The sequence below is a fragment of the Magallana gigas genome, chromosome 8 (assembly GCF_963853765.1).
Source record: "Magallana gigas chromosome 8, xbMagGiga1.1, whole genome shotgun sequence".
Classification (NCBI taxonomy): domain Eukaryota; kingdom Metazoa; phylum Mollusca; class Bivalvia; order Ostreida; family Ostreidae; genus Magallana; species Magallana gigas.
In genome coordinates, this window is record NC_088860.1 from 36,279,369 (window position 1) to 36,301,788 (window position 22,420).

The 22,420-nt window shown below is 33.1% G+C and overlaps 2 protein-coding genes and 1 pseudogene across 8 annotated transcripts in view; 1 reads left to right on the forward strand and 2 right to left on the reverse strand.

Moving 5' to 3' along the window:
• LOC117689995 (serine/threonine-protein phosphatase 6 regulatory ankyrin repeat subunit B-like) overlaps positions 1–22,420 on the reverse strand; it is a 568,848-nt gene that overhangs the window by 350,070 nt on the left and 196,358 nt on the right. The gene's annotated exons all lie outside the window — the stretch shown is intronic.
• Positions 1–22,420, forward strand: part of LOC105343765 (cysteine-rich venom protein latisemin) — a 182,459-nt gene that overhangs the window by 131,767 nt on the left and 28,272 nt on the right. For 4 of the 5 annotated variants that reach the window (XM_066069108.1, XM_066069112.1, XM_066069111.1 and 1 more), the window contains one exon: positions 18,923–19,930. The exons of the other annotated variant lie outside the window; for it this stretch is intronic. In XM_066069108.1, the coding sequence (XP_065925180.1) occupies positions 18,923–19,038 (116 nt within the window). In that variant the 3' untranslated portion in view covers positions 19,039–19,930. Of the gene's footprint in view, positions 1–18,922; positions 19,931–22,420 lie in introns of those variants that run through there. 5 annotated transcript variants of the gene reach the window in all.
• Positions 19,869–21,284, reverse strand: LOC136270701 (leukocyte elastase inhibitor pseudogene; annotated as a pseudogene).

The window sequence follows — 22,420 nt, forward strand, 5'->3', positions numbered from 1 at the left end:
TTGTTTCAACATGTTGCATTTATTGTATCCTACTGTCAGCTGACTTGTTTGTTAAACTATGTTCATAAGTCGTGGTTCTGTTGTATAATATCCACAAATAGACTCAACCAGTATCAAAAACATCTCTGATCTGGTTTCAGCTAGATAACAACAATTGTTACAAAAACGCTGAACCTCGATTGTACACCATTGTGCCGAATTCCTTATAGTTTGGTGTAGGATTAAACTATTAATTGTCTTTTATTTCATCAAATGTGGGCTATTGTTTATGGAACCAATATACAGCATACCATAGGAGCGCTACTTTGTTTGAAATTTGTTTGCATGTGGCATTTTATAGCGATTTAGCCTCAACGAGAAAAACAGCCTGCAAGTCCGGGATTGTACATACTACAGACGCCTGCAAGACGGGGAATAAACACACTTTTCAACATAATATGAAATATTGTGAAAAACATGTTGCATTAAATTTATCTTACTGTCAGCTGACTTGTTTGTTAAACTATGTTAATAAGTCGTGGTTCAGTTGTATAATATCCACAAATAAATTCAACCAGTATCAAAGACATCTCTGATCTGGTTTCAGCTAGATAACAACATGTGTTCACATAATTAATATGATTTGTAAGTGACATAAGAAGGGCACATGCATTTGACTTTACTAATATTGGAAAATGCTGTAAGGATGCGCTTGGCCACTGCATAACAGTATAAGTTGAAGGTAGGACACTTAATGAAATGCGTCTAATAAGTGTTTTTGCTTTTGAGCATGTTTTGCCCTTTAATGCATGGAATCTGTAAACAAAACACCTAAACAGTTTTGATCTGGTTTCAGCTAGATAACAACAATTGTTACAAAAATGCTGAACCTCGATTGTACACCGTTTATCCGAATTCTTTATATTTTTGTGTAGGATACAACTAATAATTGTCCTGTATTGCATCAAATGTGGGCTATTGTTTATGGAACCAATATAAAGTATACCATAGGAGCGCTACTGTGTTTGAAATTTGTTTGCATGTGGCATTTTATAGCGATTTGGCCTCAACGAGAAAAACAGCCTGCAAATCCGGGATTGTACATACTACAGACGCCTGCAGGACGGTGAAAAAACACACTTTACAACATGATATGAAATAATGCTAAAACATGTTGCATTTATTTTATCCTACTGTCAGCAGACGTGGTTGTTAAACTATGTTCGTAGTTCAATTGTATACTATCCACAAATATACTCAACCAGTATCAAAACATCTTAGAAACTCGGAAGCTTCAACAGTTTGAGTTATGATGACTCTCCGCTCACGCAGATTCAATCTGTTTTATTTTTTTAGTTGTAATGATAAAAATGATTGATAAAAATTAGTGCCTCCTTTACAGTTGGGAAGATAAAGGCTTATGAGAACAAGTCAACGGTCACATCATCGAATATTTAAATTTTGAGGTTGTATTCAACATACAACATGCGTTCTTTGAATATTAATGTGTTCACATAATTAACATGATTTGTAAGTGACTTAAAAAGGGCACATTAATTTGACTTTACTAAGGTTGGAAAATATTGTAAGGACGCTTAAACATTGGATAACAGTATTAGTTGACGGTAAGACATTTATTGAAATGCATCAAATAAGTGTGTTTGCTTTTGAGCATGTTTTGCCCTTTAATGCATGGAATCTGTAACGATACACACAAAAAGTTTTGATTTGGTTTCAGCTAGATAACAACAATTGTTCGAAAAACGCTGAACTTCGATCGACACCGTTTAACGGAATTTTTTATATTTTAGTGTAGGATTAAACTATTAATTGTCTTTTATTGCACCGAATGTGGGCTATTGTTTATGGAACCAATATAAAGTATACCACAGGAGCGCTACTGTGTTTGAAATTAGTTTGCATGTGGCATTTTATAGCGATTTGGCCTCAACGAGAAAAACAGCCTGCAAGTCCGGGATTGTACATACTACAGACGCCTGCAAGACGGGGAATAACACACTTTTCAATATAATATGAAATATTGTGAAAAACATGTTGCATTAAATTTATCCTACTGTCAGCTGAGTTGTCTGTTAAACTATGTTAATAAGTCGTGGTTCAATTGTATAATATCCACAAATAGACTCAACCTGTATCAAAGACATCTCTGATCTGGTTTCAGCTAGATAACAACATGTGTTCACATAATTAACATGATTTGTAAGTGACATAAAAAGTGCACATGCATTTGACTTTACTAAGGTTAGAAAATATTGTAAAGAAGCGCTTAAACATTGGATAACAGTATTAGTTGAAGGTAAGAAACTTATTGAAATGCATCTAATAAGTGTTTTTGCTTTTGAGCATGTTTTGCCCTTTAATGCATGGAATCTGTAAACGATACACACAAAAAGTTTTGATCTGGTTTCAGCTAGATAACAACAATTGTTACAAAAACGCTAAAACCTCGATTGTACACCGTTATTCCAATTTCTTAATATTTTAGTGTAGAGTCTAATAATTGTCTTTTATTTCATCAAATGTGGGATATTGTTTATGGAACCAATATAAAGTACACCATAAGAGCGCTACTGTGTTGAAAATTTGTTTGCATGTGGCATTTTCTAGCGATTTGGCCTCAACGAGAAAAACAGCCTGCAAGTCCGGGATTGTACATACTACTGATGCCTGCAAGATGTTGAATAACACTCTTTACAACATGATATGAAATATTGTTAAAAACAAGTTGCATTAATTTTATCCTACTGTCAGCTGATTTGTTTGTTATACTATGTTCACAAGTCGTGGTTCAATTGTATAATATCCACAAATTAACTCAACCAGTATCAAAAACATCTCTGATCTGGTTTCAGCTAGATAACAACAATTGTTACAAAAACGCTGAACCTCGATTGTACGCCGTTATTCCAAATTCCTTGTATTTTTGTGAAGGATTAAACTAATAAATGTTCTGTATTGCATTAAATGTGGGCTATTGTTTATGGAACCAATATACAGTATACCATAGGAGCGCTACTGTGTTGGAAATTTGTTTGCATGTGGCATATTACAGCGATTTGGTCTTAACGAGAAAAGCAGCCTGCAAATCCGGGATTGTACATACTACAGACGCCTGCAGGACGGTGAATATCCACACTTTACAACATGATATGAAATATTGTGAAAAACATGTTTCATTAATTTTATCCTACTGTCAGATGACTTGTTTGTTAAACTATGTTTATAAGTCGTGGTTCAATTGTATAATATCCACATATAGACTCAACCAGTATCAAAAACATCTCTGATCTGGTTTCAGCTAGATAACAACAATCGTAACAAAAACGCTGAACCTCGATTGTACACCGTTATTTCGTATTACTTAAAATTTTTGTGTAGGATTAAAATAATAGTTGTCCTGTATTGCATCAAATGTGGGCTATTGTTAATGGAACCAACATAAAGTATATCATAAGAGCGCTACTGTATTGGAAATTTGCTTGCATGTGGCATTTTATAGCGATTTGGCCTCAACGAGAAAAACAGCCTGCAAGTCCGGGATTGTACTTTTATACTACAGACGCCTGCAAGACGGTGAATATCCACACTTTACAACATGATATGAAATATTGTTACAAACATGTTGCATTAATTTTATCCTACTGTTAGCTGACTTGTTTGTTAAACTATGTTCATAAGTCGTGATTCAATCGTATAATATCCACATATAGACTCAACCAGTATCAAAAACATATCTTATCTGGTTTTAGCTAGATAACAACAATTGTAATAGAAATGCTTAATATCGATTGTACACCATTATTCCGAATTCCTTATATTTTAGTATAGGATTAAACTAACAATTGTCCTGTATTGGATCAAATCTGGGACATTGTTCACGGAACCAACATAAAGTATACCATAAAAGAGCTTCTGTGTTGGAAATATTTGATTGCATGTGGCATTTTATAGCGATTTGGCCTCAACGAGAAAAACAGCCTGCAAGTCCAGGATTGTACATACTACAGACGCCTGCAAGACGGTGAAAAAACACACTTTACAACATGATATGAAATATTGCTAAAACATGTTGCAATAATTTTATCCTGCTGTCAGCTGATGTACATGTATTTGTTTAACTTTGTTCGTAATTCGTGGTTCAATTGTATAATATCAACATGTAGACTTAACTAGTATAACAAACATCTCTGATCTGGTTTCAGCTAGATAACAACAATTGTTATCAAAATGCTGAACCTCGATTGTACACCGTTATCCTAAATTACTTATATTCTAGTTTAGGATTAAAGAAATTATTGTCCAGTATTGCATCAAATCAGGAACCAACATAAAGAATACCATAAAAGCGCCACTATGTTTGAAATTTGTTTACATGTGGCATTTTGTAGCGATTGGCCTCAACGAGAAAAACAACATACAACATACCTCCGTTGAATATTAATGTGTTCACATAATTGACATGATTTGTAAGTGACTTAAAAAGGGCACATGGATTTGACTTTACTAAGATTCAGAAATATTGTAAGGATGCGCTTGGCCATTGGATAACAGTATTAGTTGAAGGTAAGACAGTTAATGAAATGCGTCTAATAAGTGTTTTAGCTTTCCAGTTATTGTGCATGTTTTGCCTTTTTATGCATGGAATCTGTGAAGAGAATACATTAAAAGTTCTGATCTGGTTTCAGCTAGATAACAACAATATTTACAATTGGTGGTTCAATTGTATAATATCCACATATGGACTCAACCAGTATCAAAAACATCTCTGATCTGGTTTCAGCTAGATAACATTTTTATAGGGATGTGGCCTCAATGAGAAAAACAGCCTGCAAGTCCGGGATTCTAGATACTACAGACACGGCAAGAGAGTGAAAAAACACATTTTTAGTATGGTTTAAAATATTGTTAAAAACAAGTTGCATTTATTTTTTCTCCTACCTTCAGCTGACGTGTTTTTTTTGTTCATAATCCGTGGTTCATTTGTTATTATCCACATATAAATCCAAACAGTATCAACCAAATCTTTGAGATTCGGAAGAAATATCAGTTTGAGTTATGATGATTTCCGCCCATGCAGGTGCAAACAATCTTATTTTCTTGGTTGAAGCTATAAAAATGATTAATTGAAATTAGTGTCTCATTTACAGTTGGGAAGTGAAAAACTTTTTAAAACATTTTTGTAGAGCTTGTTATGAAGCCAACGGTCAGATCATAAAATTCATGTATTTAAATTTGTTGGTTGTATTCAACATACAATATTTACATTTACTTTCTTTCCCCCTTTCAAATTGCATTTATTTATTTGAGTGATATTTACGCATAACACAGAAGACCCAATCAGCAAATCTGGTGCGTATGAATACAGCCTTCCTTTAGAATTTCACGAAAAACAATACTGACTCTCCACGAGACTTCACGCCAGATCACGACCCGATATTAACCTACGCTGAATAATATTTCATTGATGTAAATACATCTTAGTAGTAAGATGAATTCAATTAATTAATTTCTTAGTAAACCAAAAGTATATTCATCAAACTACAGAATGAAAAATAAAATTCTTTTATAAATTATCAAATTCTTTGTGCATTATTTTTGTCAGCATGATTCGGCTGTTCCAATGGCTCTTCCGTTAATTGCACACCACTCTTTGAATAAGGCAGAGATTTTAAAAAATAAATTATGTTTTCGGAAAGAGAATAAATGTTAAAAAACGTAATCCGTGGTTTAATTGTATAATTTCCACATAGAGACTCAACCTATATCAACAAAAGTTTAGAGACTTAGAAGTCATAACAGTTTGAGTTACTTTGCCTCTACAGTCAGGTTCAAACTATCTTGTTTTCTTAGTTCGAACCGTAAAGATGATGTTTAGAAAATAATGTCTCGTATACGGATACGAAGTCAAAGACTTTTGAAAACATATTTGTAGAGCTTGTTATCAAGTCTACGGTCACATTAACAAATATTTAAATTTGAGGTTGTATTCAACATACATACTTCGGTTAAGTGTTACATCTGTCCCATGATTGACTTCATTTTTGAGTGACTTAAGAAGGGCACCTGAATCTAACTTAATTATAACCTGGATGGAAAAATATCATGGAGATGCGCTTGGCCTTTGGTTAACAGTTATATTTGAAAGTGAGTCTCTTTATGAAATGCTTGTAATAAGTGTTCTTGCTATCGTGCTTTTTTGTCTATTAATGCTATGAATTAATTCAAGGAAACACATTAAAACTCTGATCTGGGGTCAGCCAGGTAACACCAATTGTTACAAAAGCGCCGCCTTTCCACTGTACACCCTTATTCCCAATTTCTTTTATTTCAGTGTAGGCTTAAACCGATAATTGTCATTTATTGCATCAAATCTGGGCTATTGTTTATAGAAGCTACATAAGGTATATCATTAGGTCTATACTGTGCCTTTGCCATTTTCATAGACATGCAGCCTCAACAAGTAAAACAGCTTGCAAGTCTGGGATTGTACATACTACAAAAAACCAGCAAGACTGTGAAATAAAAACACACTTTACAACATTGAATAAAATATTGTTAAAAACATGTTGAATTAATTTTATCCTACTGTCAGCTGACAATGTCATGCTTTTTAACTATGTCAATAATCCGTAGTTCAATGGTATAATTTCCACAAACAAACTCAACCAGTATCAACAAAATCTTAGAGACTCGGAAGGGTTAACAGTTTGAGTTATGAAGACCATTGTTGTGGAGGCACTGTACCCGAGTTTTCAAAATGAAATCCACTTCGCTCCCCATAAACCCTTGGCTAGCGAAGATGTCAGCTGACATGCTATTTTAAATACGTTAATTATGTTTATAATAGTGTGGGATTCTACCTACTTCGGACGCCTGTAAAACAGTAAAAACATTTTACATCATGGTATAAAATATTCTTTAAAAAGTGTTAAAATGCTGAATTGTATTTGAATGCGCTTGATCCTTGGTTAGCAGTCTTTTTCAAAATAAGATTCTTAAAAAAATGCGTCTAATTTGTATTCTGAATCTCGCGCCCTTGGCAGGAGGAATGTTAATACAAGTTATCGAAAAATTATATCATTTATGGGAACCATGAGTACTAATTGCGCCCCATCATTGACGGGCCTATATTTGTATAATATGAAGCAGAATTTATTAAACGCTTGTACCAGAAAAAATATAAATCACTCGCTGTGGCCTTCAATACTTACATTCAGTATATCGACGACATATTACTAATTAACAATTGTTACTTACGTACTTATGTTGACTCGATATATACGGGTGAACTTAAAATAAAAGATACTATAGAGTCTGTTTTATCTGTTTCATATTTGGATTCTTCACTGCAAAGGGACATGGGTGGTAACCTAAGAACAAAATTTTATGATAAACGTGATGACTTCATGATCAATCTTTCTATAGTCAACTGTCCTTACTTATGTAGCAGTATATCTTCATCAAATGCGTATGATAGAGTTTTAGTCTCTCGATCAATTTGATACACAAGGGCATGCTCTTCGTATAAACAATTTTAAGGCGAGGTAAGTTAAAGACACAAAAGTTCATAAAACTTTTATGGTCGATACTATGAACCTGTCCGCAAATACAATCTTCCACTGGGTCGCATGCTGATCGACTCTTTTTACTTATTGTTAGACCATAATTAATCATCTAATTAGGTAGGTTTTCTTTCAGTTTTCCGATGACTACAAAGAATACACGGTGGGTGTGACCTGTCACAAGAGGATACTTGCAAATACATGGTAGCTGATCCCTCCTCTAATTTTGTTTGCTCTGCTCCTTTTTTGTAATTTTTTTTTTAATTTGGTTTTGATTACAGTTTGTATTCGCCACGTCATTTTTATGCCTTTATTGTGTATGAATTTTGTGTGTGCCTATGGCCTGATAATAGCAAAACGCTTCAACAAATAAAACAGTCTGCAAGTCAGGGAAGTTAAATACTTCCGATGACTGCAGAACAGTGAAAAAAACATAGGTTACAACCTAGAATAGAACATTGTTGAAAACTTATCGCATTAACTTTATCCTTTTGTCAGCTAACATTTTTTTTCTTCCAATGACCATGTTATTTTCTCAAAAGACTGAATAAATAAGTTGAAAAACAATGTGTAACTGTTTTGACCCTCTAAGTGAAAAGTATAATTTGTAAAATATACTTATGTTCAACTGTTGTGATCTCCTCAGTAATCTTTAAAAATGGCTAAGGGTTCCATAATATATGAGTTGTGATTTGCCAATGAACTCTATCATTATTGTTCGCTAATTTGGGATTCTCTTAGATGACTGTTTCAATGGAACAGCGTACATGTAATAAAGTGTCACTGCTGTGATTACTTAAGAGGAATCTGTACCCTAATAATACAAAACAATGTGATCCTATGTAGAGGCCTTATCAGTGCATAAGATTCAAATGTTAAGATTCTCTCATTGAAAAATATATATGAGTACTATTGTTGTTGTTAACTTCTCAGGTGGTTGAATCAATAGCTTAGGGTACCAATGAATAACTGTTGTAATCTTCTAAGTAGACTATCAAAAGGTCGATGATTTAAAGTTCCAAAGTACAAGTGTTGTAATCAGCTATGTTGATTGTATCAAAAGTGTAGTTATTTCTTCATTGAAGTGTATCAGTAGCCTCGTATACTTAAATGTTTGATCCTCATAGTAAACTGTGTCAAAAGAGCCAGGTACTAATTTGTTACTGCTGTTATCTTCTTAGTGGACTGTAGTGATGATACATCAATGCATAAGTGTTTTGACCCTTTCCTGTACTTTATCATTAGATTATGATATGTATGCGTACAGTCAATTCAAGCATATCTTTTACAACATACACCATAGCATAACATAACATTGAAATCGCATTGCATAACATTAGAAACTCATACCATAGTATCAAAATCATAACATAGCATGCAATCTCATACATTCTCATTCGTCATATCATACCATAGCATACTATAGCATAGTATACAACATGCTTTTAACTCGATTTCAAATGCTTTTATAAAAAAGAATTAATGTTCACATTGCAGATTAGTGGTATACTTTGGCTTCTAATCATTTAACATTGATATGTTTAGAGCTCCCCTGTGTATGGAGGCGTTTTTGTTTAAATCGCCTAACATACCATAGCATAGCCTAACATACCATATCATTAACCATTCATTTCAATTCCTCATAGAATAGCATAAAATCTCCTAGCATTACATTTAAATCTGATAGCATATCATTTGAATTGCATATCATAGCAAAGCTAAGGTTGTAAAAGATATTAATGTACATAAAATGACTGTAACAGTTGTAGTTTTCTTAGCAATCTGTACAAATAGCATATATATTGAACAAATGTGTATGATTTGTGATCCTGTCAACGTACTTTTTCATTACACTGTGGCACTTACCTCTAACTGTTGTTAGTAGATAACATTAACTTTCTTACTACATTTATCAAATATCTACGTACTGATGTAATTAATACTGTATAAGTACAAACTGAGACGTACCTGAAATAATATGGTATTTGTTGTTTAACATGTAGGGAGAGGGCGAATTAAGTTTTTATAACATGTGCCTAATCCCATTGCAATATATAATGCAATAAAAAATGTTCAAATTAACTATTGTTATTCCCTAAGTAATACAGTATTGATAGCATATGATAGTATTTAGATATCCTCTGATCCTCTAAATGAACTCTAACAATTGCATAACTTCGTAATGTATAATCGTTTTATCCCTTTTAGTGGAATAATATTGTTACAATGACACAGAGAACCAATATATAACTGTTGTCATCCTTTCAGTAGACTCTGTCAATTGTCTTTATTAACAATGTGTAACTGTTGTGATCTTCTCCGTCGACTATATCAATAACCTACGTTACTGATGCATAACTGTTGTAATATTCTCAGTAGATTTTTTCAATGGCCTAGAGTATTAATGCATAAGGTTTGTGAATCATGCAGTTAAATCAGTGAATAGCCTAAGATACAAATGTGTGATTATGTTGATCCTCTAAGTATTCGGTATTAGAAGCATACCGTACTTATATAAAACTTAATGAAAAGTATCAATAGCTTTGGTTTTCCTCTCAGTTGATTAAATCAATAGCAAAAGGTATCCATGTTGAATAATTGTGATTCTCTAAACACACAATAACAATATATAGAGTTCTAATGTAAAAGTGTTGTAAACCTCTCAGTTCACTTTATCAATATGCAAATAGCATTCAGTACTTCCTTAACTGCTGTAATCCCCTCAGTGGACTGTATCAGATGCCTTAGGTCCTGAATTGTAAGTGCTTGACCCTCCTTGTGAACCGTATCAAACACTTTGGGAAATAGTGTATAACTGTTGTGATACTCTTTGTGGACAGTATTAAAGCTTCAAGTTCAAGTGTAACTGTTGCTATCTTCTTAGTTGACTGTATCAATAGCTTAGGACACAATTGTGTTTTGTGAAGCTCTCAGCGAACAGTATCATATATTTTAGATACTTATTCGTACTGTAGTTAATTTTTTTCAATTATATGTATCAAAAGCTTAAGGCATTGCGACAGTGGTTGTGTTGTGATCCTGTCAGTAGACTGTATCATTATTTCAAAGTACGAATGTTCTAATTTAGAAATGATGTGATTTTTTAGTGTGTTGGCAATGTTAATAAATAAGGAATAAGGAATCATTCTTTGAGTATTATGCGGTGATAATTTCGGTCGGGGTGCGATCAAATCCAATAAAGCCCGAAGGGCTTTATGATAGATTTGAACACCCTGACCGAAATTATCATCTCATAATATTCAAAGAATCATTCCTTATTACTTAATATATTTATATAATTTTAAGCCATCGTACCATTATATATATTTAAATGATAGATAAGCAAACCCCGCTGGCGCCTCGATTTGGCGTCATTTGTATTATGGGTTATATAGTACAAAATCGATACGTAGTGTTATCACAGGCGAAGACACTGGAAAATGTAAATATAACTAAATAAAAGCTGCTGTGATTTTTTTATTTGACTGCGCATATATCAATAAATTACGGTACATAAATATTTGTTGAGATCACCTTGGATAACTATATCATTAAACTTAGATACTCATGTGTAAATAGTGTGATTTCCTCAGTAGTCTGTATCAACAGCTTAGGGCACCAAGGTGTATATGTTTTAATCCTCTCAATGGACGTTATCATTATTCTAGGGTACTAGTTTTTGTAAGTGTAACTAATGTGATCCTCTCTTTGGAATGCACTGAATGCAAAGAGTCCTAATTAAAATGCTGTGATTTTCCCAGTGGATTCTATCAATATCTAAAGGAACTTACCCGATGTGATCCTCCCTGGCTGTGATCATTATTCTAAAAAACTAATCTGTAACTGTTGTGATTTTTGTAAGTGGAATGTGCCAATAGCTAAAGTTATTATGTATAAACTCTTATGATCCTATATCAAAAGTCAAGGATACTTACATGTATATATTACTATAATTGTGATCACCAGGTAAATGATTCCGTGTCAAAGAGTCAATGCTTCAACTGTTGGGAAACTGGACATCGAAAACAGCAGTGTAAAAATGAAAGGGTCTGCGGGGTCTGTAGAAAACTGGGACACGCTCCTGGGTCAACCGAATGTAAGCATTACGTGGATCCTCCGACAACCGGGGAAGTGGTAGTGTTTCAGGGCATGTCCATTCCACTATCCAACTTTTATCCGTGTTCTATCAATGTGTTTGGTGAGAAGCACAACTCCGCTCCGCAGAATATGCTTATCAGCTGACTAAAGCAATTCGCGCAGATGCAGCAAAAAAAAGTGAGAAAAGCGGAAAAGGCTTTAGACGCCAAAAGAATTGGACATAACATCAGGGACCCGCAGGACTGGCAGAGTGAAAAAGAGGCAGTGATGGAAGAAATAGTCAACGCCAAGGTTGACCAAGTCCCCGAGATCAATACCAAATTGGAAACGTTTAACAACGACACCATGTATTCTGAAGGTACGTTTGACATGGAGTGGGGTATAGGACTGGACGTCGATGCCACCTTACATACCGATCCGAAAAAGTGGCCCTATGAAAACAAACTAGGGAAAATCTATCAAAAGATTGCTTATAAATTCGGCAGAAAACTCTGCAGTGCTTCCGTCCCGCGTACGAAAGGAGCGACAAATGAGAGACAGCCCAACATTGAGGAACTGCTGAAAGATGTGCGGAATGACAAGAAGGGCAAGAAAAACGACAAGTGCGGTGCCCGTAAGTAAGTAAAACGCCCACTAACTGTTACCAACACATAAACAATTCCTCTATAAAACTTTACTCTCTGAATGTTAGAGATTTAAATACTTACAAAAAGAGAACAACACTTTTTGATTGGTTAAAATATGTTAAATATGATATTTTTTTCTGCAAGAAACTCATTTTGTAAAACAGCAAGAACTCACGATGGTTTGGGGGAAATAGTGCATTGTTTTTCAGAATCTGTACATAGTAGGGGTGTATCAGTTTTGTTTAAAAAGAATAGTAAAATAGAGATTATAAACCATTATAAATCTGTAGACGGCAGACGATTTCTAATTAATATAAAGTATAATGATCAACAATTGACTGTAGTAAATGTTTATGCGCCTAATAATGAGAAATATAGAATTGATTTTTTCAAAAGAGTAATTACATGGATTAATTAAAATGCGATAAATTTAGATAATGTGATACTTTGTGGAGACTTTAACTGTCAAATAGATACAAATAATAAAGATAAAAGCGTTAGTGTACTAAAGAAAATCTTGAAAACATTTTTTTTTAAAGATTGCTGGTTATCAGGTGGGAAAACTTACGAACAAGGCTTAACATGGTGTAATGGGGATATAATGTCCCTCAAAGTAGGATCGATTATGTATTTACTTCAGAACAGTTATCATTTCCAATGACTAATATTTTTCTAAGAAAGGTGCCAAACATAGACAATAACAGGTTAACAGATCACTTGGGTATATTTCTTGAACTCTATACTTGTGAAAATCCCCGAGGGGCTGGACATTGGAAGCAAAACAACTCCCTCCTCTTTGTAGACTGTTACAATTACCCGGAGTAGGAATGTGCAACTGTTGTGATCATTTCAGTAGACTCTATGTATGGTTTAGGTAGCAATGCATAGCTTATGTGACCTCTTAGTGGACTGTGTCAACATCTTAGGGAGCTAGTATTATATGTTATGCCCCTGTCACTAAATTGCAAAGAGTACCTATGAAAATGTTGTGATTCTTTCAGAAGACTACACAAATAGCTTATGGTACTAAGTTGTGATTATCTCAGTGGAATGCATCAATACCCAAGTGAACTTTATAAATAACTGTAAGGAACTAATGTGTAACGTTTGTGTTCCTTAAAGTAAAATCTAACAACATATTTGGTACTTACATGTAACTGTTATACTCCTCTTAATGGACTCTATCAGTAGTCTAGGTCACTTAGATGTAACAGTTATCTGGCTCTTACTATGCAATATCAGTTAGTGATCCCTTAAATAGGTTGGATACTTAAGTTTAAATCTTATCTTGGAGAACAGTATGAATAGCATGGTTTATATGTATAGCTTTTTAGGGAACTGATGAATAACTGTTGTGATCCTCTCAGTTGACGGTACCCTTAGTGTAAGAAAATAATGTTTAAGTGTTGTGATCTGCTCTGTAGTCTGTATCACTAGTCTAGGTCATATTGTAATCTTGTCAATGGACTGTACGATTATCCTAGGGTACTTTTCTTTAACCATTGTGTCCTCTGAGTGGATTGTATCAATAGTATAGGATACTGATGCATAATTATATCATGGTACAATTTCAGTTGATTGTATCAAAAACGTAAGATACTATTGTATAAGTATTTTAATCGTCTCATTGGAGTTTGTTAATAGCTTTAATTATATACTATGGTTTCATTAATATTAAAGGGTATCAATTTTCGTGGATAAAGTGAAAATCACAGTTTCAAGAATACTTTAATTCGTGGCCAATAACCCTATTAATACACCATATTAGTGGAAATTGCAGTTTAATGAATATTTAATTTCAAGAATAAACTTAACAACGAAATAAAAAAAATTGGTATTCAACGAATATTTATGAAACCACAGTATTGAATATACTTAGAGGATATCAACAGTAATTAACATTACACAGTTTGAACAGTGTTCAACCAGAGCTATCACCACATGTCATCTTTACTACCCTAGATTTGTGATAAAATTAACTGAGAGGATCAGAACAGGTATACTTACATGTAAGTACCATTAGGTTTTAATTCAGTCCACTGAAAGGATCACATTATTTATCATAATGTACCCTTGGCTATTGGTAAAATCTACTGAAAGGATCACCAGTGTTACTAAGTTGAACACTAGGCTATATAAACGCAAAGAGCTAAATAACCATATAACAGAATACACACTCTTTCTTTGTTTTACACGATTAATAATAGAAGAAATAGTAAACAGTATCTCCTAAAAAAAACAACAACAAAACAAACAAAAACAAAAACAAAACAAACAAACATCGATCATCTCCAAAAGAATGAAATCAACGGGCTATTATTGGGGTTGCCAAATTTTTCTGTATGTGCTCAAAATGGATTGATAATGGACTAACATCGATGTACTATTGTATATACATTTTTTCAGATTGTATTGATACAAGTTTATACGGTAATTCTTGTCATTTGTATATTTATATCTGCTTTCAGTGTCTACGTACACGTCCTCATTCATAGTAATTGACAACTTTGGTTTGAGATCTATATACAAAATATATTCATGCATGCTCTCGTATATTTGGATTAGAACACTTTTTATACCGCTTATAAACAGAGAGTCATGTATAAATTTTAGAACCAGGTACATATTATGCATACATTGGCAGGATAACAAAATTGTATATGTTTATATGAAAGCTATAATTAAGAAATAAACTTAATGTCTACTCAAGTTATACGAGAATAACCTTGGTTGGGGCAGTTTACACTTTTAAATCTGCGAAGCGAGTTATAAAAAAGCGTAAATTGCTTCAACTTAAGTAATACGAGCATATCGAAGGTAGATATTGAGTTCATTCCTTATAATTTATTTTTCTTGAATTTACTGTACAAATTAGATGCCTTTAACTTTTTAAAATCTAATTAAACTGTTCAAAATTTAAACATTACGTCAAGCGGATTAGTACGTTTTTGACGTTGATGCATTGTGACGTGTCTGGAAACATGCAAATAAGATTTTACGTGTAATTTCTGTTCAAATTCTTCTGTCGACGATTAAAAAACACATCTTATCAGGCTGTCAAGTTTAAGTTATTATAAGGAAAAATGTTTTGATAAATTATATAATGATCACCCGAATAATAATAATACGGGTTATATGTTCAAAGCGTTAAATCAAAATTGCCATAGAAAATTAGACAAATTTGTACACACAACCTTTAATCACAGGAAATTAAAACGACTTATATAATTTAATGCTAAAGTGACCTATAGGTCAAATGGGCCGGGTGCAGTTTAGTTTATTTCGTTTACAGTATAAATTACAGTGTTTATAAAGCAGAATGTCACTTTAATAAACGATTTACTTATATTTTCTATTGTAAAAATGGATAAACATACGTTCTTAAACTAAAACATTCATTCATTGTTAAATACAATGGTATAAGATTAACTTACTGATTAACCGTATTGACTCCGTAAGAATAGGTAGATGGTTAGTCAAAACATTGTAAATGAAACAAACTGTCTTTATATATGAAAGAATAGATGCATTTATTTATTTTTTTAATTGATAAACTTAAGGGATTAAATTCTAAATCAGTTATATTATTTGTGATATTTTTTCATAATGAAATTTGATGTGTTTTTATAAATAATAAATCTGATTGTAAAAGAAATAGTAAATGAATTGCATTGGGTTTTTTTAATCTTAGATGAAAGAGATAGACTAAAAGATATTTCTTTTAAAAGTATTTTGTAAACATTAACCGATCAGATCTATTAATGTTTTTATTTATATATGCTATTTCTTTTCTTTGGGTGGATAATGTGTGTAAAATGCCTACACATGGATAAAATAGAAGGCTGAACCCTGTAACAGGTTGCAATGTAGATAATATACTAATTGTTATTATAGTTATTAGTAATTAATAATTTTAATGAATTAATTAGATTTATTCATTTAGAATTTTTTTTAAAGTTCACATTTATGAACAGTAAAAAAATACCGAACCAATTCGGAAATTGTTTTATGCGTTTTGTTTATATAAGATGCATAGTACTGTCTCCTTAAACATTGCTTTTTTTAGTTTAAAAAATGATTGATAGCTCCATTTTTTGTTATGCTTAAAAACCCATAATTAAAATAGAAACTTTCATTCATTTCTAATGAACTCACAATATTTTCTCTTAATATAGTAATCAAGGCAAACACAGGTAAATTCTACTTGTATCCTTTAAGAGGATCCCATAATTGCCTAGTTTAACATGTATCATAAGGTGTTTGTTTTGGCAAAAATTCGTTTGGGGAATAAACTAACATGCGCTTGAGGGTGACATTAGACATAAAGCAATTTTTCAAAACGAGAAAATATCTTAACTGTACCAATAAACTGCATACGAAACAAACAATCAAAAACCGAAAATAATTTGTATTGTTTTTAATCAGCTGCAGGAGTTTAGACTTCGTTCCTGTCCACTTCTCAATATATTCAACCAGTTTTACTCAGTGGTTTTACTTTTTAAGACACAAGGGCAGGTTAAGAATAACAATAAAAAAGTGAACACAATATCTGCAACAAAATGTGAACAAAAAGAATAAGGTGGCAGGGTATTTACAAACCATAATGTTCGGGTATTTAAAACATTTTATCGCAAGCTTAAATAACTTATTTACTTTGAAAAATAAAAGCTCCTAAAATCATTTAGAAAAAAAAATCTAAATACAATTTTTTTCAAAACAGATTATTTATCTTTCAACGATATATTAGCTACTTTGAACACCGCAAAAAAATTTTACCTATAAAAATCATTTGTATTTTTAGAAAAATATTTTAACAAACAAATAGAAATAACCTATTTTCTAATCTTAAAAATATTGAAGACAAAAAAAATTGACGAGAATTTTTGTTGTAAAAATGGTAGAAAAAAAATGATAAATCAATGTTACAATTCCAAAACCAATTATTCATCAAGGTTTTAAATAAATCAATTAATTACTTATCAAATTAAAAACCATTAATCAACAGATTAATTTATTAGACAATTGGAAAAGTTTATAACAATACCAAGTTCAACAGTTTAAAGGAATAACACTTAAGAAATGTGCTTAGATGTCCTCTATGCATTAAAGCACACTTGATCCGCTCCCGACGCAGCGTTTTAGATCTGACCCACATTCGAGTCGGATATGACGTGTTTTGTTTTGAAGTATATTTAGCAAACAACGATGAGCACAAATCTATCGATTAAGTCTTAGAGTCGGATAAAAAGATTCATTTTTTTTTTACAGAAAATTAATAAGAATGATTAGAATACATGACATATGAACATAATAATTATTACATTTTCCTATGTATTCTGTTAATGATTTTTCGATGTTGTTAATTGCAAGAGTCACAATTAAATCACTCATAATAAGATATTTATGTTTATGTTGAGCGTTCGGCGTAGGTATGAAATTAAACACTTAATTAAATAATGTCAATGTGTTTATTCAACACACAGTTAAAAAGGCCCACAGTGGTTACTAGTTGACCACACATATTATGATTTTAATAATTCATTGCTGATGATAATAAACATTTAAGGATTAAATGAAAATTTATCGTTTAGAAAATAGTTTAATGTTTTCATAGTGAAAATGTGTACTTAAAATAGACTTATCCTAACACCCCCCCCCCCCCAACATGTTAATAAAGAATTAATAAATGGTCAGTCAAGAATAAGGCCGGAGTGGTTTTCTCCCTTCGTTTGCACCTATGTGATAGTTAAACTTAGGTGCAAAAATTCAGTAATAACTTCTAAGGACTTAGGTGCAAAGAAAATTGTATAAGCTAAATCATTTTTTTGTTAATTTTCTTTTTGTCCGAAATTCAGATGTTTTTTTCTTAAAATCTTCTTTTCTCCCGATGTCATCATGAATAATGTCTTAAAAGATACATTTTCCCTATGAAAACAACCATTGGCACCTATGTGACAACTCAGACGGTTTACACCTAAGTGACAAGATTCGGTTATATATATATATATATATATATATATATATATATATATATATATATATATATATATATATATATATATATATATATATATATATACTGTAAACCAACTTTTAAGGTGGTATGGGACACCTCAATATTGTGACGTACTTACTATCGAAACAATAAAATCAAGTATAATTTTATGAATATTTCCTTTTCCGAAATTTTTATCTAACAGCTTAGCGCAATTGGTTATAGCGTTAACTACAAATCTGTAAGTCATAAGTTCGATTACCGCTGGGGTTTTATAATTTTTAACTTTCTAAAAAATTTTGAAAAGTTATTTATTGGTCAAAATTGTGAAATTTGAAAATTCTATAACTATGAAAGTATATTGATATTTCTTTCCTTTTGTCCACATTAATATTGACAGGTGTCCCATATGACCTTAAACGCGTGCAAGAATTTTACGCGACGTTCTCGAGTATTTCGTCATTGCAAAATAATTCTCACCGCGACAGTGATATTTGTTTAATGGAACGATGTGGAATAGAATGGAAGCTTTTTTTAATAAGGTTTTATAAGTTTTGGTATGGAATGGTTAGGGTGATACTGTATGGTTTTATGACACGCTCTGGTATAGAATTGTGACAATGAGTACAATTTGTTTACAGATGCTGGGATCGTATTCGCGGCACCTGGCGGGGGACAAGAACCAGTCAAGTCAAATACACGGTTATCGATCTTAACAACGATGATTATATTGATTTCACTTCGATTAATTTTCTAAATATGAATGTATTTTTTTTACGTTTGTACATATCATGTTATGTTTTTGTGCCAGATATTTTTGTATGAAATATCAACTGATACAGTTTTTTAAGGGGAGGGGGTCACTATAAATATCTCTGGACGACACTTGTCAAGATTCATCGGTAAAAGAAGCAATGGGATAACACTGAAGAATAAATAATAATAATAATATCCCAACAGATTCTTACCCTTACACCATAAATCCTGATTCTATTTGGGGGGGGGGGGGGGTTATCTCACAATTTTATAGAGGCCCCCCTGTTCACCAAAACTATGTGCATATATGTACGTAATTTGTCTGCTTACAGACAGTAAACTATAAAAAATCAACTTTAACTCAAATTTGTACCCATAATACATGGCCCCTGGTAAATAGGGTCTTAACTTTTTAATGATTTTTTTTTTTGCTTTATATCTGTAGTTTTATCAGAAGAATAAAATGTTGAAATCTTTACGACCGACACACCAAACCTGTTGGTCGGGTCACCCTTAAATCTTGAATGAATGAATTAAACTATTAAACAATGCCAATTTTGTTTACATTCAAGAATTGCAGTTACACGTAACATCTAAAATATCTCAAAGGTATTAATTATTGGTTACTTCTTTATCAGATGTATGTGTTTACAGTTTACTTCAGGAAATAGAGTTGTCGAACTTTGCCTAAATCCAAAGATTTTTTCAGAAGTGAGATAATAAACAAATTGATATTTCTCAGCCTTTTATCGCAATGAATATTATGATTGATTCAAAGTACAAAATATATGTGAAAACAATTATAACAAATTTAAATGTACATGTCAAACATTGAAAGCTATAAGCAATTAATACAAGATCATTTATTCATACAATAAATTTTGAAAATAGAATTTAGTTCGTAAAAATTATGGTTTACATTTCATGATATTAGTTGGTTGGTTTCAAGAAGCGACCGATAAACAATACAGTTTCGGTCGAACTTTCTCTGATCAGAAAGAGGAAGGGGTGGTCCGCTTTAAATACTTTTGGTTCTGGCGACATGCACAGCAGTTTCTCAATTATTGCTGTAGCAGCGGCAGCTTCCGTGCTCTCCTCGTTGACCTCAACAAACGCTTTGTGAATGACGTCAGACACATGAGTGCCATCTGGCGGGTTTTTCATCATGGCGCTAAAGTCGGCTTTTCTGGAAAAGATATCGGCGATTCCCATCCCACCAAGAACTTTATCCAGTTGAAACGAGCTTTCTAGTTTGAATTTCGGTATGGAGACAATGACATCCTCACGGTACATTTCCTTTGTTAGTGCCCGAAACATGTCAGCCGACAAGCTTGATTCCAATAAAGACAACCCGTCAACCTTGTTCGGAAGAATAATTAGCATACTCAGTTCTCCCCCTTTGTATGGAAGATCCAGAATTTGGCAATCCAGTGATTTGGACATACCAATTAGCCACTTTTCCTTTTCCATATTCATCATTTCAACTGTGCCCGACTCTGTCTCGGATTTTCGAAATGGTTCGCTCTTTGTATTCGAGGCCTTGAATGCATTTTCCCAATCCCCTTTGAAGTAAATACCATTGGTTAAAACAATTAACGAGAGGGAGTTAATCCCTCCCTCTGGAATCAAATCCTTGATTTTATTGTTGGTCTGGTCCTTAACCCAGGTGTTGATTCGAGTTCTCGACTCTTCCGGGTTTCCCACAAAATCCAACAATTCTATTTCACTGTTGTAATAGTCCTGCGATTCCTTTTTATACGACTCTTTAATCTCCAGACCGAGTTTGGAAAATATCCGGTTGGCTATTGCGAGCTTTGCCCCGTCCTTGGACTATCCTATCAGGGTGGCGTGTAGCTTCTGATACGCCTGGTGCGGTTAGGAACCCCCGCTACTCCCAATACCTGTTTTATCTGCTCCTCGGATTCCCCTTTGGCGCCCAACATCATTAACATAAGAGCCGCCGATACACTGTAGGGTGACATAAACAGATTCCCATCCCCTTCGCATAGAACTCGATAAAGTTTAAAAGAGAAGTCTGTGACTGCACTCTCCATGACTGATCTTGAAAAGATCGAGTTGAAATTAGAAAATCTTGTAGAGCCGGTAAATTCTTTCACTTCCTGTCTCTTTCCGTGTTTATCTTCGTTCTGGCGTGATTCCGTGGGATTATGCGGATTTCACAAAGTGCACAGATCGTCTGCCACTTTTATCAGGTCGATACCACTATATTTTGTGACGTCGGCATAAATTTGCATACTAAATTAGGCATCTGTTTACTTTTATCAACAAACCAATCAGGTGAGTGAGTTGCAAGGCATTGTGTGCTACTACAAGTTTCAGTATATACAAAGCGTATTGAAAATATATACCATTTTGAATTGTCCTTTGGAAACTCATTTTGAATTATTTTTCAGAATTTACGAAAGTTATATAGACAATTATGTCTGAACTTCAATTTCTATGCTCACATTTAAAAAATATTGCATATGAGGACTTATATCAAACTATTTAAATACCCCATTGTCATTGTTCAAAAGAGGTACGTCCTATTGAATTAAAAGCAGTGAGTACTGTTTTTTTCACGTGATCCCCCATATTTGGGACAACATTAGTAGAACGCGCGTTGATATTTTCTTCAGGGACATTCATCAGAATGCTTAACGGACAAACTACTTTATGCTGCATATAGCTTGCGCTTCTGCGTTTGTATATTTGTGCATTTCTACTACCGCGGCTATTCACGTATGTTAAAAATGTACAGTTACCTGTATTTATTTCTAGTGCATAATGATAAAGTCACCAATACACAAATGTGATGGGTTTTTTTCTTATAAACATATGTTTGTACTTGTATGCGTATGTTTGTCAGACCTTTGATACTGATCATTTTTGAAGCAACAATTAATCAACTAAAACAACAGTATTTTTTAATGTTAGCATGGAACAAAGTTAATGGTACGTAATCTTTTCTTTTTTACCTTCTTAAGTAAAAATCAAAACGTACAAACATTCCGGCAAGCAATTAAATATTGTGTATAAAACAGACAAATACCACGTGCGTTTGTTGAATCGTAAACACGTTATAGACCGTCATGCATTGCAACTCATTCACTGGATTGGAGAATCTGTATGCCGAAAATACTGTCACGTATTAAATAATGCTATATATATAAGGTAATGTACCCGACCTGTTAATAGTGTGCAATAAAGCTGTAATTTTATTAACCTGTGTTGCTCGATAAACATGTGATACCTGCACTACCTGGTCATCCCTCACTATGTTATTTATAATCCTCGTTCTTGTTTACAATTTTCATCCATTTTGACCTGTAAATGGGGCTCCCCGCAGGGTTTTGGTGTACATGCTCTCTATACGTGTATAA